General features: G+C 42.7%; 1 protein-coding gene across 1 annotated transcript in view; it reads right to left on the bottom strand.

The window, feature by feature from the left end:
• Nucleotides 1–27,315, bottom strand: part of rims2a (regulating synaptic membrane exocytosis 2a) — an 865,989-nt gene that overhangs the window by 323,341 nt on the left and 515,333 nt on the right. Inside the window, exons 11-13 of the mRNA XM_069920255.1 lie at nucleotides 25,029–25,076; nucleotides 18,755–18,885; nucleotides 13,794–13,965 (exon numbers count right to left, since the gene is read on the bottom strand). Coding sequence (XP_069776356.1) covers nucleotides 13,794–13,965; nucleotides 18,755–18,885; nucleotides 25,029–25,076 — 351 coding nt within the window. The remainder of the gene's footprint in view (nucleotides 1–13,793; nucleotides 13,966–18,754; nucleotides 18,886–25,028; nucleotides 25,077–27,315) is intronic.

Raw genomic sequence — 27,315 nt, 5'->3', positions numbered from 1 at the left:
CATTTCCCAACATCTGACAAATCCTGACACCTGTCACTTCCCAATATCTCTTATGTCCCAACACTTATCACTTCCCAACATCTGTCACTTCCTGACCTCTCTTACCTCCCAACATCACTCACTTCCCAACACCTCTCACTTTCCAACATCTGTCACTTCCCAACACCTGTCACCTCCCAAAATCCATCACTTCCCAACTTTCATCACTTCCCAACATCCCAACATCCATCACTTCCCAACATCTCTCACTTCCCAACCTCTCTCACTCCCCAACATCACACCTCCCAACACCTGTCACCTAACAACATCTCTCACTTTCCAACATTTGTCACTTCCCAACACCTGTCAACTCCCAGCATCTCTTACTTCCCAACACCTTTCACTTCCCAACACCTGTGTTGTCCCAACATCTGTCACTTCCCAAAACCTGTCACCTCCCAAAATCTCTCACTTCCCAACATCTCTGACTTCCCAACATCTCTCACTCCCAACACCAGTCACTTCTCAAAATTCATCACTTCCCAATTTACATCACTTCCCAACATCCAAACATCTCTCACTTCCAAACTTCTGTCACTTCCCAACATCTCTCACCTCCCAACCTCTCTCACCTCCCAACATTTCTCACTTCCCAACACTTCAACAGCTTTCAATTGGCAAATTCTCTCACTTCCCAACATCTCTCACCTTGCAACATCTGTCAGTTCCCAACATCTGTCAGCTCCTGACACCTGTCACTTCCCAATATCCCTCATGTCCCAACACTTATCACTTCCCAACATCTGTCACTCCGGACCTCTCTTACCTCCCAACATCTCTCACTTCCCAACACCTCTCACTTTCCAACATCTGTCACTTCCCAACACCTGTCACCTCACAAAATCCATCACTTCCCAACATCCATCACTTCCCAACATCCCAACATCCATCACTTCCCAACATCTCTCACTTCCCAACCTCTCTCACTCCCCAACATCACACCTCCCAACACCTGTCACCTAACAACATTTCTCACTTTCCAACATTTGTCACTTCCCAACACCTGTCAACTCCCAGCATCTCTTACTTCCCAACACCTCTCACTTCCCAGCACCTGTCATGTCCCAACATCTGTCACTTCCCAAAACCTGTCACCTCCCAAAATCTCTCACTTCCCAACATCTCTGACTTCCCAACATCTCTCATTCCCAACACCTGTCACTTCTCAAAATCCATCACTTCCCAATTTACATCACTTCCCAACATCCCAACATGTGTCACTTCCCAAAATTTCTCACCTCCCAACATCTCAACAGCTTTCAATTGGCAACATCTCTCACCTTGCAACATCTGTTAGTTCCCAACATCTGTCAGCTCCTGACACCTGTCATTTCCCAATATCTCTCATCTCCCAACACGTATCACTTCCCAACATCTGTCACTTCCCGACCTCTCTTACTTCCCAACATCTCTCACTTCCAAACATCTCTCACTTCCAAACATCTGTCACTTCCCAACATCTCTCACCTCCCAACCTCTCTCACTTCCCAACATCTCTCACCTTGCAACATCTGTCTATACACAACATCTGTCATCTCCTGACACCTGTCATTTCCCAATATCTCTCACCTCCCAACACTTAACACTTCCAAACATTTGTCACTTACCAACATCTCTTACTTCCCAACACCACTCACTTCCAAACATCTCTCACTTCCAAACTTCTGTCACTTCCCAACATCTCCAGCCTCACAACCTCTCTCACCTCCCAACATCTCTCACCTCCAATCACCTCAACAGCTTTCAATTGGCAACATCTCTCACTTCCCAACATCTCTCACCTTGCAACATCTGTCAATTCCCAACATCTGTCAGTTCCTGACACCTCTCACTTCCTGACATCTGTCACTTCCTGACACCTCTCAATTCCCTACATCTGTCACTTCCGAAAACCTGTCACATCCCAACACCTCTCACTTCACAACATCATTCCCTTCCCAACATCTTTCACTTCCCAACAACACTCACTTCCCAACACCTGTCACTTCCCAACACCTGTCATTTCCCAACCACTCTCACTTCCCAACACCTGTCCCCCCACCATCTGTCACTTCCCAACATCTCTCACCTTGCAACATCTGTCAATTGCCAACATCTGTCAGCTCCTGACACCTCTCACCTCCTGACATATGTCACTTCCAAACACCTCTCACTTCACAACATCATTCACTTCCCAACATCTCTCACTTTCCAACATCTCTCACGTCCCAACTTCTGTCACTTCCCAACACCTGTCACTTCCCAACCACTCTCACTTCCCAACACCTGTCACCTCCCAACATCTCTCACTTCCCAACATCTCTCACCTAGCAACATCTGTCAATTCCCAACATCTGTCAGCCCCTGACACCTGTCACTTCCCAATATCTCTCATGTCCCAACACTTATCACTTCCCAACATCTCTCATTTCCCAACATCTCTCACCTTGCAACATCTGTCAATCCACAAGATCTGTCAGCTCCTGACACCTCTCACTTCCTGACATCTGTCACTTCCCAACACTTCTCACTTCACAACATCATTGACTTCCCAACATCTCTTACTTCCGTACATCTCACACTTCCCAACTTCTGTCACTTCCCAACATCTCTAACTTCCCAACCTCTCTCACCTCCCAAATTCTCTCACCTCCCAACACCTCAACAGCTTTCAAATGGCAACATCTCTCACTTCCCAACATCTCTCACCTTGCAACATCTGTCAATTTCCAACATCTGTCAGCTGCTGACCTGTCACTTCCCAATATCTCTCACCTCCCAACACTTATCACTTCCCAACATCTGTCACTTCCCAACATCTCTTCCTTCCCAACATCACTCACTTCCCAACATCTCTCAATTTCCAACCTCTCTCACCTCCCAACACCTCAACAGCTTTCAATTGGCAACATCTCTCACTTCCCAACATCTCTCACCTTGCAACATCTGTCAGCTCCCGACACCTCTCACTTTCCTACATCTGTCACTTTCCAAAACCTGTCAGCCAGCAACATCTCTCACTTCCAAACATCTCTCACTTCCCAACACCTCTCACTTCCCAACCTCTGTCACCTCCCAACACCTGACACCTACCAACACCCGACACCTCCCAACACGTGTCATCTACCAACATCTCTCACTTCAAAACATCTGTCACTTCACAACATCTCTCACTTCCCAACACCTCTCACTTCCCAACATCTCTCACTTTCCAACATCTCTCACTTCCCTACACCTGTCACCTCCAAAAATCCATCACTTCCCAACATCCCAACATCCGTCACTACCCAACATCTCTCACTTCCCAACCTATCTCACTTCCCAACCTCTCTACCCAACATCACACCTCCCAACACCTGTCACCTAAAAACATCTCTCACTTTCCAACATTTGTCACTTCCCAACACCTGTCACCTCCCAGCATCTCATACTTCCCAACACCTGTCAATTCCCAACACCTGTCATGTCCCAACATCTGTCACTTCCCAAAACCTGTCACCACCCAAGATCTCTCACTTCCCAACATCTCTAACTTCCCAACATCTCTCACTCCCAACACCAGTCACTTCTCAAAATCCATGTCTTCCAAACTTACGTCACTTCCCAACTTCCCAACATCTGTCACTTGCCAACATCTCTCAGCTCCCAACATCTCTCACTTCCAAACACTTCAAAAGCTTTCAATTGGAAAAATCTCTCATTTCCCAACATCTCTCACCTTACAACATCTGTCATTTCTCAACATCTGACAAATCCTGACACCTGTCACTTCCCAATATCTCTCATGTCCCAACACTTATCACTTCCCAACATCTGTCACTTCCTGACCTCTCTTACCTCCCAACATCACTCACTTCCCAACACCTCTCACTTTCCAACATCTGTCACTTCCCAACACCTGTCACCTCCCAAAATCCATCACTTCCCAACTTTCATCACTTCCCAACATCCCAACATCCATCACTTCCCAACATCTCTCACTTCCCAACCTCTCTCACTCCCCAACATCACACCTCCCAACACCTGTCACCTAACAACATCTCTCACTTTCCAACATTTGTCACTTCCCAACACCTGTCAACTCCCAGCATCTCTTACTTCCCAACACGTTTCACTTCCCAACACCTGTGTTGTCCCAACATCTGTCACTTCCCAAAACCTGTCACCTCCCAAAATCTCTAACTTCCCAACATCTCTGACTTCCCAACATCTCTCACTCCCAACACCAGTCACTTCTCAAAATTCATCACTTCCCAATTTACATCACTTCCCAACATCCAAACATCTCTCACTTCCAAACTTCTGTCACTTCCCAACATCTCTCACCTCCCAACCTCTCTCACCTCCCAACATTTCTCACTTCCCAACACTTCAACAGCTTTCAATTGGCAAATTCTCTCACTTCCCAACATCTCTCACCTTGCAACATCTGTCATTTCCCAACATCTGTCAGCTCCTGACACCTGTCACTTCCCAATATCTCTCATTTCCCAACACTTATCACTTCCCAACATCTGTCACTCCGGACCTCTCTTACCTCCCAACATCTCTCACTTCCCAACACCTCTCACTTTCCAACATCTGTCACTTCCCAACACCTGTCACCTCCCAAAATCCATCACTTCCCAACATCCATCACTTCCCAACATCCCAACATCCATCACTTCCCTACATCTCTCACTTCCCAACCTCTCTCACTCCCCAACATCACACCTCCCAACACCTGTCACCTAACAACATTTCTCACTTTCCAACATTTGTCACTTCCCAACACCTGTCAACTCCCAGCATCTCTTACTTCCCAACACCTCTCACTTCCCAGCACCTGTCATGTCCCAACATCTGTCACTTCCCAAAACCTGTCACATCCCAAAATCTCTCACTTCCCAACATCTCTGACTTCCCAACATCTCTCACTCCCAACACCTGTCACTTCTCAAAATCCATCACTTCCCAATTTACATCACTTCCCAACATCCCAACATGTGTCACTTCCCAAAATTTCTCACCTCCCAACATCTCAACAGCTTTCAATTGGCAACATCTCTCACCTTGCAACATCTGTCAGTTCCCAACATCTGTCAGCTCCTGACACCTGTCACTTCCCAATATCTCTCACCTCCCAACACGTATCACTTCCCAACATCTGTCACTTCCCGACCTCTCTTACTTCCCAACATCTCTCACTTCCAAACATCTCTCACTTCCAAACATCTGTCACTTCCCAACATCTCTCACCTCCCAACCTCTCTCACTTCCCAACATCTCTCACCTTGCAACATCTGTCTATACACAACATCTGTCAGCTCCTGACACCTGTCATTTCCCAATATCTCTCACCTCCCAACACTTAACACTTCCAAACATTTGTCACTTACCAACATCTCTTACTTCCCAACACCACTCACTTCCAAACATCTCTCACTTCCAAACTTCTGTCACTTCCCAACATCTCCAGCCTCCCAACCTCTCTCACCTCCCAACATCTCTCACCTCCAATCACCTCAACAGCTTTCAATTGGCAACATCTCTCACTTCCCAACATCTCTCACCTTGCAACATCTGTCAATTCCCAACATCTGTCAGTTCCTGACACCTCTCACTTCCTGACATCTGTCACTTCCTGACACCTCTCAATTCCCTACATCTGTCACTTCCGAAAACCTGTCACATCCCAACACCTCTCACTTCACAACATCATTCCCTTCCCAACATCTTTCACTTCCCAACAACACTCACTTCCCAACACCTGTCACTTCCCAACACCTGTCACTTCCCAACCACTCTCACTTCCCAACACCTGTCCCCCCACCATCTGTCAACTCCCAACATCTCTATCCTTGCAACATCCGTCAATTGCCAACATCTGTCAGCTCCTGACACCTCTCACCTCCTGACATATGTCACTTCCCAACACCTCTCACTTCACAACATCATTCACTTCCCAACATCTCTCACTTTCCAACATCTCTCACGTCCCAACTTCTGTCACTTCCCAACACCTGTCACTTCTATTGAGGCTCTGATTGCTCAGTGGTTAGAACACTCATCTTGTAAACCAACACCTGTCACTTCCCAACCACTCTCACTTCCCAACACCTGTCACCTCCCAACATCTCTCACTTCCCAACATCTCTCACCTTGCAACATCTGTCAATTGCCAACATCTGTCAGCTCCTGACACCTCTCACTTCCCGACATATGTCACTTCCCAACACCTCTCACTTCACAACATCATTCACTTTCCAACATCTCTCACTTCCCAACATCTCTCATTTCCCAACTTCTGTCACTTCCCAACATCTCTCATTTCCCAACCTCTCTCACCTCCCAACATCTCTCACCTCCCAACATCTCAACAGCTTTCAATTGGCAACATCTCTCACTTCCAAACATCTCTCACCTTGCAACATCTGTCAATTCCCAACATCTGTCAGCTTCTGACACCTCTCACTTCCTGATATCTGTCACTTCCTGACACCCCTCACTTCCCCACATCTGTCACTTCCCAAAAACTGTCACTTCCCAACACCTCTCACTTCACAACACCTGTCAATTCCCAACCACTCTCACTTCCCAACACCTGTCCCCCCAACATCTGTCACTTCCCAACACCTCACACTTCTCAACATCTCTCACATCCCAACACCTCTCACTTCCCAACCTCTCTCCCCAACATCACACCTCCCAACACCTGTCACCTCCCAACATCTCTTACTTCCCAACACCTATCACTAACCAACACCTGTCATGTCCCAACATCTGTCATTTCCCAAAATCTGTCACTTCCCAACATCTCTCACTTCCCAAAATCCATCACTTCCCAACTTACATCACTTCCCAACATCCCAACATCCGTCACTTCCCAACATCTCTCATTTCCCAAAACAATCACTTCCCATCATCCATCACTTCCCAACATCTGTCACTTACCAACACCTTTCACCTCCCAACATCTGTCATTTCCTATCTCTCACCTCCCAATATTTCTCACTTCCCATCACCACTCACCTTGCAACATCTTTCACTTGCCAACATCTGTCAGATCCTGACACCTCTCACTTCCTGACAACTCTCACTTCCCAACATCCATCACTTCCCAACATCTGTCACTTCCTGACACTTCTCACTTCCTGACACCTCTCACCTTCAAACACCTCTCATTTCCTAACATCTCTCACTTCCCAATATCTCCCACTTCCCAACACCTCTCACTTCCCAACACCTCTCACTTCCCAACCTCTCTCACTTCCCAACACCTGTCCCCTCCAACATCTCTCACTTCCCAACATCTCTCATTTCCCAACAACTGTCACTTCCCAACATCTCTCACTTGCCAACCTCTCTCCCAAACATCACACCTCCCAAAACCTGCCATCTCCAAACATCTTTCACTTTGCAACATCTTTCACTTCCCAACATCTTTCACTTCCCAACATCTGTCAGCTCCTGACATCTCTCACTTCCTGACACCTCTCACTTCCCAACACCTCTCACTTCCCAACATCTGTCACTTCCTGACACCTCTCACTTCCTGACACCTCTCACTTCCCAACACCTCTCACTTCCTAACATCTCACAGTTCTCAACATCTGTCACTTGCCAACCTCTCTCACTTGCCAACCTCTTTCCCCAACATCACACCTTCCAACACCTGCCACCTCCAAACATCTCTCACTTCCCAACATTCCTCACTTTGCAACATCTTTCACTTCCCAACATCTGTCAGCTCCTGACATCTCTCACTTCTGACACTCTCACTTCCCAACATCTGTCACTTCCTGACACCTCTCACTTCCAGACACCTCTCACTTCCAACACCTCTCACTTCCCAACATCTCACAGTTCTCAACATCTGTCACTTTCCAACCTCTCTCACTTCCCAACACTTGTCCCCTCCAACATCTCTCACTTCCCAACATCTCTCATTTCCCAACAATGTTCACTTCTCAACATCTCTCACTTGCCATCCTCTCTCCAAAACATCACACCTCCCAACACCTGCCACCTCCAAACATCTCTCACTTTCCAACATTTGTCACTTCCCAGCACCTGTCACCTCCCAACATCTCTTACTTCCCAACACTTCTCACTTCCCAACACCTGTCATGTCCCAACATCTGTCACTTCCCAAAATCTGTCACTTCCCAACATCTCTCACTTCCCAAAATCCATCACTTCCCAACTTACATCACTTCCCAACATCCCAACATCCGTCACTTCCCAACATCCGTCACTTCCCAACATCCCTCATTTCTCAACATCTGTAACTTACCAACATCTGTCACTTCCCAACATCACTCACTTCCCAAAACAATCACTTCCCATCATCCATCACTTCCCAACATCCCAACATCTGTCACTTACCAACACCTTTCACCTCCCAACATCTGTCATTTCCTAACTCTCACCTCCCAATATCTCTCACTTCCCATCACCACTCACCTTGCAACATCTTTCACTTCCCAACATCTGTCAGCTCCTGACACTTCTCACTTCCCAACACCTCTCACTTCCCAACATCTGTCACTTCCTGACACCTCTCACTTCCTGACACCTCTCACTTCCCAACACCTCTCACTTCCCACCACCTCTCAGTTCCCAACACCTCTCACTTCCCAACCTCTCTCACTTTCCAACACCTGTCCCCTCCAACATCTCTCACTTCCCAACAACTGTCACTTCCCAACATCTCTCACTTGCCAACCTCTCTCCCAAACATCACACCTCCCAACACCAGCCATCTCCAAACATCTCTCACTTTGCAACATCTCTCACTTCCCAATATCTATCACTTCCCAACATCCATCACCTCTCACTTCCCAATATCTCTCACCTTGCAACATCTTTCACTTCCCAACATCTGTCAGCTCCTGACATCTCTCACTTCCCGACAACTCTCACTTCCCAACCTCTCTCACTTCCCAACACCTGTCCCCTCCAACATCTCTCACTTCCCAACATCTCTCATTTCCCAACAACTGTCACTTCCCAACATCTCTCACTTGCCAACCTCTCTCACTTCCCAACATCTATCACTTGCCAACCTCTCTCCCCAATATCACACCTCCCAACACCTGCCACCTCCAAACATCTCTCACTTCCCAACATCTCTCACTTTGCAACATCTCTCACTTCCCAATATCCATCACATCCCAACATCCATCACCTCTCACTTCCCAACATCTCTCACCTTGCAACATCTTTCACTTCCCAACATCTGTCAGCTCCTGACATCTCTCACTTCTGACACTCTCACTCCCCGACACCTCTCACTTCCCAACATCTATCACTTCCTGACACCTCTCACTTCCTGACACCTCTCACTTCCCAACACTTCTCACTTCCCAACATCTCACAGTTCTCAACATCTGTCACTTTCCAACTTCTCTCACTTCCCAACACCTGTCCCCTCCAACATCTCTCACTTCCCAACATCTCTCATTTCCCAACAATGTTCACTTCTCAACATCTCTGACTTTCCAACACCTCTCGCTTCGCAACACCTCTCACTTCCCAACACCTCTCACTTCCCAACACCTCTCACTTCCGAACACCTCTCACTTCCCAACATCTCTCACTTGCTAACCTCTCTCACTTCCCAACACCTGTCCCCTCGAACATCTTTCACTTCCCAACATCTCTCATTTCCCAACAACGTTCACTTCTCAACATCTCTGACTTTCCAACACCTCTCGCTTCGCAACACCTCTCACTTCCCAACACCTCTCACTTCTCAACACCTCTCACTTCCGAACACCTCTCACTTCCCAACATCTCTCACTTGCTAACCTCTCTCACTTCCAAACACCTCTCACTTCCCAACACCTTTCACTTTTCAATGTCAAGTATCCCACACAAATTGCTTCCTAGTGAAGGAGTCCCTTTCACACTGCCGATTACATGTGAGTTCAACTGGGTATTTTATCTGGTCAATTCCCTGTAATAATGCAGTGTGAAAAATCCCAACATGGCAGGGTGAGTTAAATCCTACCAGGCTCTGACACTTAGTGGGGGCAAGTGTCAGAGCCCAGCTGAGTAAACTCACTAATCGCCTTCTCTCAGCATGAAAGCACAACCTGCTCTCTCATTGTCACCGCTGGAGGTGGGACTCCCCTTAAAATGGCGGGTTACTGATTAACCAGGTAAATCATGGGACAGTGGGAAAGAGTCCCGACTGCAACAAGCCTGGTAATTTTCCCACTTCTTCGGTGGGTTGCCAGTATGAAAGGGGCATATCTATGGACTTGGTGCTCAGAATGTGGACTGAGCAGTGTTGCTGATGAGCGGATTGTGCTGCCAGCCTGCAGAATCTCTTTGGACAAAGACCAACACTGCAGATGAATCCATGAGTTGAATGGTCATTCAACATTTCTGGTGAGGCTTCCATTGACCCTTGCTTGACGCATTCAATCCTGCCAGATTTTTTTTTGTTCACTCACATTTCCAACATCTGCAGTTTTTATGTTTCCAATATCAGCTAAAGGACTAGTTCTCAAAACTCAAAATGAATTCAACAATCTGGCCTGCTTGAGAACTGGCTGAGTTCATAGAACATAGAACAATACAGTACAGTACAGGCCCTTCAGCCCTCAAGGTTGTGCCAACCCAAATATTTCTTCCTAAAAAGAAGTACTTAACCCTCCCTACCCCCAACCCTCTATTTTTCTTTCATCGGTGTGTCTATCTAAGAGTCTCTTAAATGTTCCCAAAGTTTCAGCCTCCACCAGCATCCCTGGCAAGGCATTCTAGGCACCCACAACTCTCTGTGTAAAAAAATCTTTCCCCTGACATCTCCCCTAAACTTCCCTCCCTTCACTTTGTACATATGTCCTCTGGTGTTTGCTGATCTTATCCTGGGAAACAGGTGCTGACTGTCCACTCTGTCTATGCCTTTCATAGTTTTTTAGATCTCTATTAAGTCTTTGTTATCCTTCTACACTATGAAGATAAAAGTCCCAGCTCTACTGCCCTTGCCTCATAAGATTTGTTTCCTGGTCGAGGTAACATCCTGATAAATCTCCTGTGCACCCTCTCCATAGCTTCCAGATCCTTCATATAATGAGGTGACCAGAACTGAACACAATACTCTAAGTGTGGCCTTACCAAAGATTTGTAGAGTTGTAACATGACCTCTTAACTCCTGAACTCAATCCCCCTATTAATAAAGCCCAGCATCCCATAGGACTTCTTAACAATCCTATCTACCTGTGTGGTGACCTTGAGGGATGCATAGATTTGAACCCCAAGGTCCCTCTGTTCATCCACACTCTTAAGTAACCAACCATTAACCCTGTACTCAGCCCTCTGGTTTGTCCTTCCAAAATGGATCACCTTACACTTATCCAGATTGAACTCCATCTGCCACTATTCTGCCCAACTCTGCATCCTGTCCATAAACTTTTGTCACGTTTGACAACCTTCAGCTCCATCCACAGCTCCTCCAACCTTCATGTCACCCACAAACTTATATCCTTCCATCTCTTCATCCAGGTCATTCATAAAAATCACAAAGAGAAGGAGTCCCAGAACAGATCCTTGTTGCACCCCACTAGTAACCGACTTCCAGGCAGAATACTTTCCTTCCACTACTAATCATTGCTTTCTACAGACAAGCCAATTTTTTATCCTCACAGCCAAGGTTCCACTGATCCTGTGCCTCATGACTTTCTGGATGAGTCTCTCATGGGGGACCTTATCAAATGCCTTACTAAAATCCATGTAGACCACATCTACCGCTTGACCCTCATCAATTTCTTTTGTTACCTCCTCAAAAAACTCAATTAGGCTCTTGAGGCATGACCTTCCCTTCACAAAGCCATGCTGACTATTATTGAGTAGACTGGATTTCCCCAAATGCTCATAGATCCTATCCTTAAGAATCCTCTCCAATAGTTTGCACATCACTGACACTCTCTCCCTCTCCCCCTTCCAAACCAGCCCCCCCACCACCATTCACCTTCTCCTATTCACATCTTGTCCGTGCAGATCAGCTGCTATTATATTTCATCACTCTTTTGGCTGCCACTGGCATTCCTGCCAGTGTGAGCCTTCATTGTGTGACAGCCATTCCCTTCTCCTTCTCTGCAAATGGAACATTTCCTGGTCCTGATGATGGGCTAGTTCATGTGAAACATTCATTCTGCTTCTCTGACCAGAGATGCTACCTGACCCTTATAAGTATTTCCTGCATTTTCTGTTTAGCCATGTAAATTATGACACTGGCAACAGTTCTTGAACATGAATAAATACACAAATTAAAAGCAAAGCAATATGTGCTGCATTAAGTTAACAATTTAAAATCTAGTACATATACATAATTCTAAATGGTGATTTCTAAGAAGACATTTTATTCAAATATGCTTGAAATATTTAAGAATAGATGCAAAGATTTCCTGTTTATGACACGGCAGATTTCACAGTCAGTAATGAAGGAATGAAAGCATTCTCCTTACAGACAACTGCCCAGATTTGCATGGCTGTCATTAGGCGTGGACTCCTACATGCTGCACTCTACAACAAGAAATATATAGGCTCTCATTTACCAACCTGAAAAATCCTCCCTGAATCATCCAGGATATAAAGAACGTATAAAGGAGGAATCCACCGGCATCAAATTAAACAATTAGAAACACTGCTCCCGAAATGTAGCAGGAGGAAAATTTCATTAATCATCATTCATTTTGTTTTCAGACAATGTGATTCCAAACTCGCAAACTTAAATTTTCAGAGCTAAGTAAGTCATTCAGCAGTAATTATACGGGACAACAAATTTTTACACAAGGTTTGCTTTCTGGACAAAAAAAATGGGGGATTATGATACACAACTTCAAGCTGAACACAAAGATAATTTCAGATCTGCTGCATTACCTAGGATGTTGGAGAAACATTAACTTTTATTGAATTTAGCACATTTAATCACATAATGATGCTGACACATTGCATTAGTTCAACTGACCTAAATATCTTTTGCCACTGATTTTGCCAACGTTTGTCTTGGTCTGCAATTTCACAACCAAAGTAGACCTAACGGGCTTTCTTAATAAGTGTTGTCATGCTGCGTCTTTCAGCCTTACGCATATACTCGCCACAATAGCTGCTGCAACATGGATGAGACATTTCTGCTGTACTGAATCTTCCTGAAGACAGTAAATGCTATTGTTAAGAACACTCACTCGGCTATTGCCTGAAGAACATGTGCATCAACCTATATCAATGTAATGTACAGCATCTGTGTATGTCAGCTCCTTTTATAGCCTGCCTGCATCCATCCTAACTATGTATGCCCAGGCCTAAGACAACATTTGCATAGCCCCTGCATTGAATACATGCTTGGACTGACTAAAACAGCTTGCCATTACAGTCAATCACAAAAATAGATTGCATCTAAAAAACAGTACATGATAGGAAAAGTTTAAGGTGATTTTCGTGATCAGCAGCCCAAAATCTATAAAATACACTCAAAAGTGTTCAGGAAACAAAATCTTCATTGTCTAATGTTAATCCTATATTTAAAATCGCACTTATTCCTGCAGATGATAATCTGCCCCAACATTATCTGGTACTTTGCATGCAGAGCGATTGGTTAATTATCTCAGCTTTATGTGCTGCATATAGTTTAGGTCTGTAACAACACAAACCTTAAATCATCAACAACTTCTACATTCCCACGTTTAACAGCACACGATGGTTGAAGTTACTATTTCTAGTGTTTACTAACAGAAAATAATCCGGGTGAGTGTGACCGTCCTTTCAACAAAACAAAGATTAATTACCTCTCCTAACAATTCACTCTCTTCTTCACGAACTTGAGCTTGATCCCACAGTGTGATTTCCAGCATGCGTTCCCGAAATTCTCTCCGATGAACTGGAGAATAAATAAATGTCTGGTTCCACTTGGGTTCAAGTGTTTTCTTCACCGTTTTTGTTCTTCGTTTGCTTTTGTCACTGGCAAACAACCACAGGACAGATATTAGAAGTGCAAGCAGATTTTAAAACTGTTCTTTAGAGGAGGATTGTTTATATTTGATTGTGCGGGTATCCCAGAAAGGTCAAGGTGGGGAGTAAATTCCTGTTGGATCCCTCATTTTAAAGAGACATGAAAGTTATTTCATCTTGGCAGTTCCCTTGCACGAAGAATATTTTTTTAAAAATTTAAACCTACTGCACGGTAACAGGCTCTTTCGGCCCATGAGCTTGTGCAGCCCAATTAACCTACAATCCCTGGTACATCTTGAAAGGTGGGAGGAAACTGGAGCCCCCAGGGAAAATCTACTCAGGCACGTGGAGACTGTACAAATTTCTTACAGAAAGCACTGGATTCAAACCCCTGTCCGATCGTTGGTTCTTGTATCAGCGCTAACTGTGCCTCCCCAATTACCTCAATAAACACTGAGGTAATCAAGTACAGCCCTCGAATGAAGCAGAGTTGGAGAGCTGGACGGCTTCCACACAGATTCCCAAAATTTATAAATACATTTCCTCGTTAGCATTCATAAAGGAAACATTTCTGAACAAAACTTGGAAATGTGGTAGACATTGAGTCGTGACAACTTCAAAGGTTTGATGTACAGAAATGAAATCCAATGTAATGCAAAGTAATAAATTTTGATCATGTGTCCAGGGAAGGCGACGGTAAGGGGACAATCCCACAAAGAGAAGAAAGATACACAAATTCAAATGCTTGAAGACAGCAGGGCATATGAGAAAGTTACTAAATTCAAATAGAAGCGACAGAAATTTCAAAAACGTAAAGGTTGTGATGAATGTGTTCACACAGCTACAACCAATTTTGGGCAAAGCACATGGCAAAGTTCTTGGGAGGATGCCTGAAAGTTGGAGGGGAATGTTCCCAGGACTGAGGGGCTTTAGCAACATGAGTATAATAAACAGACGAGGACTGTTCTTGAAACAAGGAAATTTGTATTTGGTGAAGATGGTCAAGGTTGGGAAGGGCCCAGACAAGAAGCAGAAACTTGAAGGACATGGCTGATGGAAATGGATGGAATGATCAGAGGACAACTTGCATCAAGAAACCATGATCTGGAATTTCACAGATTCAAGTTCACTGGGCTAGTGTAGTGGTTAGCATAGTGCCAGCAACCTGGTTTTGCATCTGGCACTGTCTGTAAGGAGTTTGCATGTTCTCTCCATGTCTGTGTGAGATTTCCCCAGGTGCTCTGGTGTCCTCCTACCTTCCAAAAGCGTATGAGGGTTGAAGGTCAATTGGGTGGCACGGGCTCTTGGGCTGGAAGGGCCTGTTACCGTGCTGTATGCCTAAATTTTAAATTTAAAAGATACTGGAAGATGAATCAACCATTGTTTCCAAAGCAGAATCGGATAGACACCACAGGGAAAATAACTTGCAGTGAGAAAGCACCGGGGAAACAAACTGAACTGGTGAAAACCCAGAAGGATTCAGTTGGCTGGAAGTTTATTGTCTCAGCCATAATGATACTAAGGTTTTGAGTGAATTTGTCACATGCTCAAAAGAAAAAGGGTTGACATGCCACATTTAGGCTTGTGTATCTATCATTAATGAAGTCAAGGGATTTATGATGACAACTTACCATTAAAAGCAGACAGAAAAAAATATCCTGGATGTCCATGTCACAAACTCTATTTATACCCATTGAAGGAGTGGAGGGGACCACAGTAAATATATTTAAAACAAGGACGGATAGGTTTTTACATAGTGGGGAAATTAAGGGACATAGGGAAAAGGCAGGTGAGCCTATCATCAGATCAGCCATGATCACATTAAATAGCGGAGCAGGTTGGATGGTCCGCATGGCTGACCCCTGCTCCTATTTCTTATCTTCTTAAGCTATACTCTAGCATCACAGTACTTCCTAGTTTTATTACTGTTTGCTTTAGTTACACCTGCAGAGATAAAGTATGCTCTTCACCCCACACAACCTCACAAAATTATTCTTCCCTTACTTTTAAGTATTAAAACGTTGATGGATTATTTTTCAGTGGATTATTTGAATGCCAAACTCAACTATATCCTAGATTCTCAACTTGTATTTGGCTGCTAATAGACAGTGGCCAGCTAAGGATCGAGGCCACCCTTCTTTTCAATAAATTAGTGGTGTGGAGCTGAATCACATCACTCTGAGGGCCCCTCAGCCCACACATGTTTGGTTTAACAGAGAGCAGAGCCCAAATGTGGGACTCTTGTAGTCTATGTTACTCTGTGGCCCTCATCTATGCAGAATCATCATTACTTTATGACTTCTGGTGTTTCTTTAATAAACAACAATGTGTTGTACTGTTAATGGGATGAGGAAATTAGAGGTCCTCTAACCAGCAATGTGAATTTGAGGCCAATTTTTTTTGGGGGGGGCAGCATTAATCAGGAGAGAGCTGTAATGGCTTTGATCTCGTCACATTAATAATTATTGAACACAAAATTATCTCCAACTTTTAGCACCGATGCCCCTATCACACACCAAATCGAATCTTTGTGCATTGACTAGATGTAAAAAGACATAGCTGACCATGCCCACAAAACAACCCTGGCTCACCAATCGGCAGACAGTGTTTCACCAATACAGTGTACTTGTGAAAGTGATCGACAAAAAAGTAGACTCAATGTAAAATCAGTAACCAATTCATGCAACTGCAAAAGCCTATTTCATCCACAGGAACTTTACAACATGTCCTTTCAGCATGACTTAAATGTTAACAACTTGTCAAATTCGTGGGCCAACCAACTTGCAATGTTATTGACAGGTGAAGACACAGACTTTGATGGGTACAGGATGCACAATAGTGTTGGGAGTGACAGAGTCATGACCAGCATTCATATGTTAGAAGGGCATAGAGGCATTTGGATCCATTAGTAGTTTTCAACAAGTGAGGGTAAAAGAAATTAGGAATAATAAAGGAAAGTAATGGAAACTAAGTGTCTGCTACTTCTGAAAGTCAGAGAGCGTGGCTTGATATGGTTCCATTGAGGGATTCTCCCTTGGTGTGTATCTGGATGCCTGTTCACACTGCTTGGTTAGAAACAAATGCAGGTTTGAATGCAGACCCAGTTGATGTGACTCGGTGGGGGCAGGGGTGGGGGAGGGGGTGAGAATCAGAGCCCAGCTATACAAAAGCTGCAGATATCCCAGCAAAGGATAATGCAATTCTGCTTCACTAACTTGGAGCTGAAGAAGACAGTTGCATGCAAGCTGTTTCATCTTGGCCATCTCCAACCAGAAGGATTCAACTTCAATTTCTCTTTCCGGTAACTACCTCCACCCTTGCTTTCTATAAGGCCATAAGACTTTGGAGCAGATTTGGGCTATTTGCCTCATTGGGTCTGCTCCGCCATTCAAATCATGGCCCCCACTTGTCCACAATGAACATGAACGATTTGGACAAGGGAAGCAACTGCAGTGCATCTAAGTTTTCTGGTGACACTAACATGAATGAAAGGCAAATTGTGCAGAAGATCTGAGAGTCTGTGGAGAGAGATGGATGGGTTAAGTGAGATCTGGCAAATGGAGTACAATGTTGGCAAATCCAAGGATATCCACTTTGGAAAAAAAATAATAGATCAAATTATTGTTTAAATAGTCAAAGATTGTAGCATGCTGCTTTGCAGGGGGTCTTGGAAGTGCTTGTGCATGAATCACTAAAAGTTGGTTTGCAGGCGCAGCAGGTTATCAAGAAGGCAAATGGAATGTTGGCCTTCATCGCTGGAGGGACTGAGTTTAGGGGCAGGAAGGTTCTGCTGCAACTGTACAGGGTCCTGGTGAGGCCACATCTGGAGAACTGATTACAGTTCTGGTCTCCTTACAGGAGGAAGAATGTACTGGGGTTTGGAGGTGATGCAGAGGGGTTGACTCACCAGGTTGAGTCCAGAGATGAAAGGGTTAGCCTATGAGGAGAGATTATATTGTCAGGGGGTACTCACTGGAATTCAGATGAATGAAAGGGGATTAGAAATTATAAAAGACATAGACAAGATAGGTGCAGGAAAGAGGTTTCCTTTGGGAGGTGAGATGAGAACTAGGGGGCCCATTTGCTCAATATTCAGGAGAGAAGATTTAGGATGGAGATGAGGAGGAATTTCATTTCCCAGACAGTAGTGAACCAGTGATATTCTCTGCCCAGGGATGGAGTAGAGTAGGCCTTAATAAATATATTTAAGATGATTTTTGGACAGTAGGGGAATTAAGGGTTTTAGGGAAAAGGCCGGTAGGTGAAGCTAAGTTCTGGTCTAGATCAGCCGTGAGTTTATTAAACAGCAGACCAGATGGCCAGCTCCTGCTCCTATTTCTTAAGTTCTAACTCCACAACTGGTACTCATTGATCTTTTGATTCACTCTTCTTCCATTCTCTGTAGAAGTTACATCTTTATGAATGTTATAGCTAATCTTTTAGAGTGCTCACAGAAAAAACATTCTCTCTATCATGTATAATGTGACAAGTAAACTTAATGTTTAAAGAAATGAAACAAAGACAATGGGCATTGTAGTTAAATTTAAATGATCTAGAGTGCCAGTAATTATACAAAGGCAGAGGTTATAGTTAATAATTAATTCAAATATCTAGTCCCATAACCATCCCAGGTAGCTATGTCAGTTCCCTATTCACTGAGAAATAAGTGTTTAATAAAATAAACAAGAATCAATTATGTCACAAATTTGGTAAATGGGTGGATGTAGCAAAAATAAAGCAGGAGCCAAATACTTTTATCGGAACAATTTTGCGAGAAAAAGTAATCCAAAAAACCTACCTTCGATCAGGAAGGAAATAAATTTTGACATAAGGATTCCTTGGCCTCCCTTCTTCCCTAAAAGGAAGATCTTTTGCTCCAAGTACTGTCACAATAAGTTGGTGGCCAACTTTGTCATACCAGAGTTTGATCTGTTGGAAGATCATGTCACCACATAATCACTGTTGTTGCGTAGATTTGTGTGAAGGTTTGCGTTTACATGGCGTACTTAAACAGCAGACTCTAAAGCCATTTGTAACCTGATATGGGTGAACTGCATTTCACTGTGACTGTTCAATTGGCATTAACTTAAGGAATGTTAACATCAAAGTGCAGGGGAACAATAAAACAGAATATATTATTGACATGTTTTGTGAATAATCCTTTCATTTAATGAATGTAATGTGTGTTTCACATAATGTTCTTAAAGACACTTGTTTCCAACCTTTCAAATGTTAACATTAGGTAAAACTTGAACCTCGCCAGTAAACGGTCCTGGGGAATTGGATGTTTATCTGAATGTTGTTAAAACCTCTCAGAGCCTTGGAACCTTTGGCAGTTCCTCACTCAATCCCAGCCCAACCATCATACGTCTCCATTTGGGAATAATTCTGCAAGAGTCAAGAGTAGGGGGTGCATGATTCTGCAAATATATTCATGAAGTGTCCAGTAAAACCTACACTGAAACCTTAGATTGTGCAAAATGAAAATCTTTTGTTTCCCGTGGTAGCATGTGAAGAGTACATGGTCTCATTGCATTTTGGAAGGAAACCAGGTCTAAAGGGATAACAACAAACATAGTCAGTTTAATACACTTATGATATCCTTTTAATCATTGACATTTACTAAGTTAAAAGGTAAGTACATGTACCTTTTAGAGGTAATCAAAGGTCATCAAATCTCATGTAAAGTACATTCTCCTTTTAGAGGTCATCAAAGGTCATCAAATCTCATGTAAAGTACATGTACCTTTTAGAGGTCATCAAAGGTCATCAAATCTCATGTAAAGTACATGTACCTTTTAAAGGTCATCAAAGGTCATCAGATGTCATGTAAAGTACATGTACCTTTTAGAGGTCATCAAATGTCATCAAATCTCATGTAAAGTACATGTACCTTTTAAATGTCATCAAATCTCATGTAAAGTACATGTACCTTTTAAAGGTCATCAAAGGTCATCAAATCTCATGTAAAGTACATGTAACTTTTAAAGGTCATCAAATGTCATCAAATCTCATGTAAAGTACATATACCTTTTAGAGGTCATCAAATGTCATCAAATCTCATGTAAAGTACATGTACCTTTTAAAGGTCATCAAAAACTAAAACAAGCAAAAGACCAATCTGTATTCTGCATCTTTAATACCTTATTGGCATGCAAATGTTCCCAGACATTGTTTCTCCATCCTTTTACTGTATCATTCCACCCTTGATCCTGCTTTCTTTTTTCTACCACTTTGCCCTCATTTCTAAGCTCGCCCTCTTTATCTCTCAGCTGCTGTTTATTCTCACTCTTTCTTGCCAAGTCATCATTACTGAGCTTCTTGTTTTCCAGTTACGCACTTCCTGCATCCCAACTGTGTTACCCATGAATTTTGCTCATCTTTATTTATTGTCATCGTCCTATTGGATTGTCCATACAAAACACACATGCTCATCTACACTTACCACATTCCCTGCCAATTTTCATCACTCATAGCAATCTGGATATTTTACACACACTTCTTTCAAGCTATCTCAATCAATGCAGTTCGTCATTTTAGGGAGACCTAGACTCATGGTGGGTTAATAGCAGCAACATCTTTTTTAAAGAGATGTCAGGCTTTGATGGCTTGGAAAGAGTGGAAGATTTAATGCAGGCTCAGTCTTTTCTTGTGATTTTGGAGAAGTGTCAAACTTGGTGGTGCAGAGGGCCAAGTTCCTGGGAGTCCACCTATTTGAGGGCCTCCTCTGGAGGCAGCACATCAAGGCAACCATGAAGAAGGCATACTAACACATCTACTCTGAGAAGTCTGAGGAGATTCGTCATGTGGCCAAATTTAAAGTAGTCCATAGGGCTCACATTCCCAAAGTCAAATTATCTTGTATTTATGTGGATGCATCTCCTCGTTGTGACAGATGCAACAATGGAGATGCTTCACTAATTCATATGTTTTGGACATGCCAGAGTCTTGAGAAATACAGGAATGAAATATTTCAAACTATTTTCTGTATTTATTAAAGTTAATTTTAAGCCCAACCCTTTAACTGCCCTGTTGGAGAGAGTGGCACAACTCTAACGGCATCTGATTTACATATATTAGCTTTTAATTCTCTTATGGCTAAGTGGGCAGTGTTGCTCAGATAGAGGGACGTTACCCCACCTACTCAAGCTCAATGGCCATGTGACGTCACGTCATGTTTAAACTTGGAGAAGATTAGATGCTCAATTTCCAATTTGAATGTAAATTTTCAAACACTGTGGGACCCTTTTTGAATTAATTTCAGAATCTCTGATTTGACATGAATGCGGAAGTGCTGACTACATAAGGTAATTTATTACTTTGATTAGGAATTCTTTTCTCCTCTTCTTGCCAAACAGCTTTGTTTTTGGTAGTGGGTTTAGACCTTTTCATAATAAAATAATAAAATATTACTGTAATCTAATTTGTTTAATTAAGAATGCGGAATACCTTGGATTAACTGGTATGATCTAAGTGCAATGTATTTTTTTGACTTTTAATACGTATACTTATGTACTCTGTATTTTTCAATGTGGAATTTCAATTTTAATAAAAAATATTGAAAACAAAAAAGATGAGCCTTTTCTCTGTTTCCAACAAATAATTTCACAGTTTCATCCTCTAACATTCTCTTCTTGACAGGATGGCCCGATATTAAGAAGGAATTAATTCAGGGTAGGCTCATGCAGTTTGCGTATGCAGTGTTAAAGTGGAAATACACTGACTACTGCTTCTCTATTCTAACCACCAAGGCGTGCTCTGAGAACTCAGACTCAATCATCTGATTCGCCAATTGCAGGCTCTTATGACTTGGAAATCGATCTGAAATTGGACTTTTGCACAAAATCTTGGATGCTCGGACGTTCACGCATGTGATGTGCAAAATTATACCACACAACGCCCAATACATTTCATGGTCGTGAACAAGCCTTGGACATTTGTGCACACACAGGCCCATTGATTGGGATGTATCGCCGATGCATTGGGTGTAAAGTATAAAGTGCTGTGTGACATGAAGGAGGTCTTCACTGAAGGGAATGGCCTCATGGGTGGAGAGCCATAAGTGCCCTGATTCAGCTGGTAGGTTTCGTCTTGTGAAGTAGGTTGTTCCAATGCCTGCTTCTGAAAATGCAGCACACTGCTGTGTGTGTGCGCATGTGCATGTGTGAGCATATATGTGTGTGTTCATGCTTGGGTGTTTGTGCGCACACATGTGAGCGTCTCTGTATTTGTCTGTGTTCATGTTTGTGTGTTTGTGCGTTCATGTGAGCGTGTCTGTATGTGTCTGTTCGGATGCCACTAAGTATACCCTCTGTGCACATTCTTTTCCAGTCATTCTTCCCATTCAGTCGATCTCACTCCTTTATCATTGATACTTTCACTCAATAGTCTGTCATTAATTCTTCACATTAAACACTCCTATTCTTTGAATACCTGCCCCCATCAATCACCCACTTCTATCTTTTCCTTCCTGGGAGTGTGGTAGTTGTCGTATGGAAGAACATTTCTTTGAATAATGATGCAAAATTCAGATATAGCTGATAACAAAATGAAGACACAATTTCACAAACATGCAGCAAAGCAAAAAGGCAAATAAAAAATTAATACATTTAATATCTAATATTCTATGGGAGTTAGAAATGATGTCTAAACTTAAGCTTTTATGCTAGCAAACAAATTGTACCCAAGTACAAACCTTGCTCCAGCTAGTCCTCAATAACTATTTCACAATCAATGGTATAAAAAGATCTTGAAACTTGATCCTCAAGGTCTGTACGGGAGATTGTACCTTTGTACAAGTGAAGGTAGATTGACTGCAGATCTTTTCAGTGAGTAACTCTACTCTTTACAGCACCAGTGATCGGGAGCCGGGCTCGAATCCTGCGCTGTCTGTAAGGAGTGTGTTTGTTCTCCCCTTGTCTGTGTGGGCTTTCCCTGGGGGCTCCAGTTTCCTCCCACCATTTGTGGGGTGTGAGTTAGTTGGGTGTCAATTGGATGGCATGGGCTCGTGGGCCAAAATGGCCTGTTACCATGATGCATGTTTTTTTTACAACATGCAACATCACCCACTGCTACTGAAAGTAAACCCACCAAGAAGTGATTTGGGGTAGTTTCTTTTCTAAAAAAAATGTGTGGTGTGTGTGTGTGTGTGTGTGTGTGTGTGTGTGTGTGTGTGTGTGTGTGTGTGTGTGTGTGTGTGTGTGTGTGTGTGTGTGTGTGTGTGTGTGTGTGTGTGTGTGTGTGTGTGTGTGTGTAAATAAATATATATATTTTTTAACATATATATATATATAATATGTGTCTTTTTTTTAAATATTTCTAGAAAAAAATTGCTGTGCAGAGCTTTCAGTGTGGATAGCAGGTTTTCTGCCCAGAGCAATATAATAATCATATTTGCCATAAGCCAACCCAGATTAGATGAAATCAAGTCATTGACTCCATGTGTGTCAAGGAGGAATAGCAAAACCTCCAGATAAAATAAGAATGACACGTGACATTTTCTGGCACAAATAATGATCATTTCAGGTGGACTATTTCATCACGTTAAATATTGGCAAAGTGGATCAGGCACATTTTCTAAATGGGCTTCTTGGATGACCTGATGCTCTCCTATGGCCATGTGTCCTGACTTCCAATCTCATTGGCTGTTGGGCAAAAAATGCAGCGGATGGCAGAATGTGCTGACATGGTGACACTGTTTTTCCACTGCCCCCCTCAGAGGTTGGCAGGAGAAAAAGTAGTGTAATGCCAGGTGTCCATGCTGATGGACCCAACTTAGCTCTGAGGTACAGAGATGAAGGTCTTGGAAAGGCTTCCCATCTGAGGAAGCATATGGCAATAGAAGGAATTTTTTTTTAAAGTACTATTTTGAGCACCTTCTTGGGACAATGTTCCTTTCCTAGTCAGTGTTGCGGGTGGTGGTGGTGGTGGAGGCACAAGGATGAAAGATCAACAGGGTATAACAGTGGGGAGAGATTAGATTGTTATTGAATGGGTCAGCACCATATCATGGGCTGAAGGGCCTGGACTGTGTTGTAATGTTCGATGATCCTACTTGGGCTGCTGATTAAATTGGGAGTTCACTTCTTTCAGCTCAATTAAAGCCAAGTAAGTTTGAGGAAGCTTCTTTATCTCCTCCTCAAAAAGATTAGGTCAAATTTATAGACTCTGGAGGTAGCTGCAACTGTTGCTTGATCCATTTATATCAGGACAGCAGGTTAAAATTGCCCCTCGTAAACTGCATCGCATTCTATTCATAATGTTTATAAATTAAACTTTAACAGAGAAAATGCATATTGAGGTTATTGGGAATAAGCACGGTGAGAAGCATGTAAGCCATTTCTGCCCGCCATTCAGAATGGAAGCTCTGCAAGGAATACCAGGAATATTGCTGAGATCTAATTTAATATATTGGAGTTTGGATACAACCAGCCTGAATCCCAAGGCTGTGCATCTCTTGTACAGAGGCCTTATTGGGGAGATTTTCACCCCCAGCACAATGGATGCAAGGGCACGTGAAAGACACCCATGTTGAGAAATGGAAGAGCAAAAAGCCCGTCCCACAGATATCTCACCAAAGGACATGTCCTCCCAACTGACTGGGATCTGGGGCTGAGACTGTCTCTCGGACCTTTGAAATTTAAGTGCATTCTCAATTTTCTTTTTAAAGGAAGAACTTCTCAGTTCCCATGGAAGAAGCGAGATGATGATAAACATGCTACAGCATTGCCTGACCTCCTCGTCAATCCAATCAATGATGCAAGTAAATAAACTGTTTGTACAGGTATCATTTGTCTGCCGATGGCCACTTGAGGATCTAATGCAAACTGGAAAATGCAGCTCCCTGTTCCCTGAAGCAGTGTGATGGTAATATGAATGGTAATATCTCATCAATGAAGGCATGCAGAGCTTAGCACTGGCAGGATCCTCTGTAGCAAGAAGTATGCATGTATCCCAGAAGCAAAAGTGCAATAAAGGGAAAGAGGAAACTAAGAGAAAATAAATCTTTTGGCATTGATTTACTTTTCTGCATTTTCCAAATGATAATATTTTCAGATATGCAGTGCCTTTACCTGAACCCTAGGAACAAAAGGAGCTGTTCTTCTACTAAGGCTTTGGGTCTGGTAAGCAAAATTAAACAACAAAGAAAATAAATAAAACTAAACTAAAAGTTACATACACACTCAAACACTTAAAAATGCTTTAAAATGAAAACCAGATATAATTATACAAGAAACAATTAACTACATCACTGACAATCTTCTTCCATATTAAAAAGCACTTAAAGACAAAAGAATTCTACAAATACAAACCATTTTAAGCTCTTAAACTTGGAACATGTTTTGTTAAGGCAAACAATAGGCAAACTCTTTTGAGGAATCCATCTTAATTGTGCAATATCTAAAGACTGAGAGCTGGATTTCAGAACTAATTCCAGATTTCTGGATCTGCACACGTCCAAGGAGTGATAGCACATTTTCTAATGATAAACTACACAACGCATGGATTCCAAAGTTCAAACGATGAATTTGTTGGCGGTGGTATTTTTAATTTAAACCTTTCAAATAGATTTTTTGCTGGGGGGAACAATGTATTTTCTTGCCAATTTCATCAAAGCCAAGGACGATTAGAACATTCCCATAAAGCAGTGTTGATCAAGAGAACGCAGCACAAGTTACAATCTCAAAATTGGAAATAGGAAATGGTAGCAATGGCACGTATGAATGAAGACACATTCAAAGGACCAGAAATGTGTTTCGAATTTGGAGAATCAGCATGCAACTAAGGAGAATATGTAATAAATAAACATGAATATGGAATTCTATAATTGCATATTAACTAATTTAGGAATATTACACCAAAGTAATCGATATTAGATTATTTCCCCATCATTAAATTTTATTGCAATTACATGTAACAACGAGCTCAAGTTTCCGATTCAATTTTTTACATGGAAGTGAGTTAAGGTTTGAATTATGCATTTAGGGAGTGAGTTAAGATTTATATATTTCATTGTGGTACTAAGTTAAAGTTTGGATCTTGCATTGTGGGAGCAAGTTAAGGTTTGGATCTTGCATTTTGGGAGAGAGTTAAGGATTGGATATTGCATTGTGGGAGCGAGTTAAGGTTTGGATTTACATTGTGGGAACGAGTTAAGGTTTGGATCTTGCATTTTGGGAGCGAGTTAAGGTTTGGATCATACATTTTGGGGGTGAGTTAAGGTTTGGAATTTGTATTTTGGAAATGAGTTTAAGGTTTGGATTTTGCATTTTGGAAGTGAGTTACGGTTGGGATTTTGCATTTTGGAAGTGAGTTAAGGTTTGGATTTTGCATTCTGGGAGTGAGTTAAGGATTGGATTTTGCATTGTGGAGCGAGTTAAGGTTTAGATCTGGCATTGAGAAAGCGAGTTAAGGTTTGGATTTAGCATTGTGGAACCGAGTTAAGGTTTGGATTTTTCATTGTGGGAGTGAGTTAAGATTTGGAGTTAAGGTTTGGATCCTGCATTGTGCAAGCGAGTTAAGGTTTGGATTTTGCATTGTGGGAGCGAGTTTAGATTTGGAGTTAAGGTTTGGATCTTGCATTGTGGAAGCGAGTTAAGATTTGGATTTTGCATTGAGGAAGCGAGTTAAGGTCTGGATTTTGCATTGAGGAAGCGAGTTAAGGCTTGGATTTTGCATTGAGGAAGCGAGTTAAGGTTTGGATTTTGTATTGTGGGAGCGAGTTAAGGTTTGGATTTTGCATTGAGGAAGCGAGTTAAGATTTGCATTTTGCATTGAGGAAGCGAGTTAAGGTCTGGATTTTGCATTGAGGAAGTGAGTTAAGGCTTGGATTTTGCATTGAGGAAGCGAGTTAAGATTTGCATTTTGCATTGAGGAAGCGAGTTAAGGTCTGGATTTTGCATTGAGGAAGCGAGTTAAGGCTTGGATTTTGCATTGAGGAAGCGAGTTAGGGTTTGGATTTTGCATTGTGGGAGTGAGTTAAGATTTGGAGTTAAGGTTTGGATCCTGCATTGTGCAAGCGAGTTAAGGTTTGGATTTTGCATTGTGGGAGCGAGTTTAGATTTGGAGTTAAGGTTTGGATCTTGCATTGTGGAAGCGAGTTAAGATTTGGATTTTGCATTGAGGAAGTGAGTTAAGGTCTGGATTTTGCATTGAGGAAGCGAGTTAAGGCTTGGATTTTGCATTGAGGAAGCGAGTTAAGGTTTGGATTTTGTACTGTGGGAGCGAGTTAAGATTTGGAGTTAAGGTATGGATCTTGCATTTTGGGAGCGAGTTAAGGTTTGGATTTTGCATTGAGGAAGCGAGTTAAGATTTGCATTTTGCATTGAGGAAGCGAGTTAAGGTCTGGATTTTGCATTG

Source organism: Narcine bancroftii, chromosome 2, assembly GCF_036971445.1.
Source record: "Narcine bancroftii isolate sNarBan1 chromosome 2, sNarBan1.hap1, whole genome shotgun sequence".
Classification (NCBI taxonomy): domain Eukaryota; kingdom Metazoa; phylum Chordata; class Chondrichthyes; order Torpediniformes; family Narcinidae; genus Narcine; species Narcine bancroftii.
The sequence above is the reverse complement of the archived record's forward strand: the minus strand, read 5'-3'. Positions and strand labels throughout refer to the sequence as shown.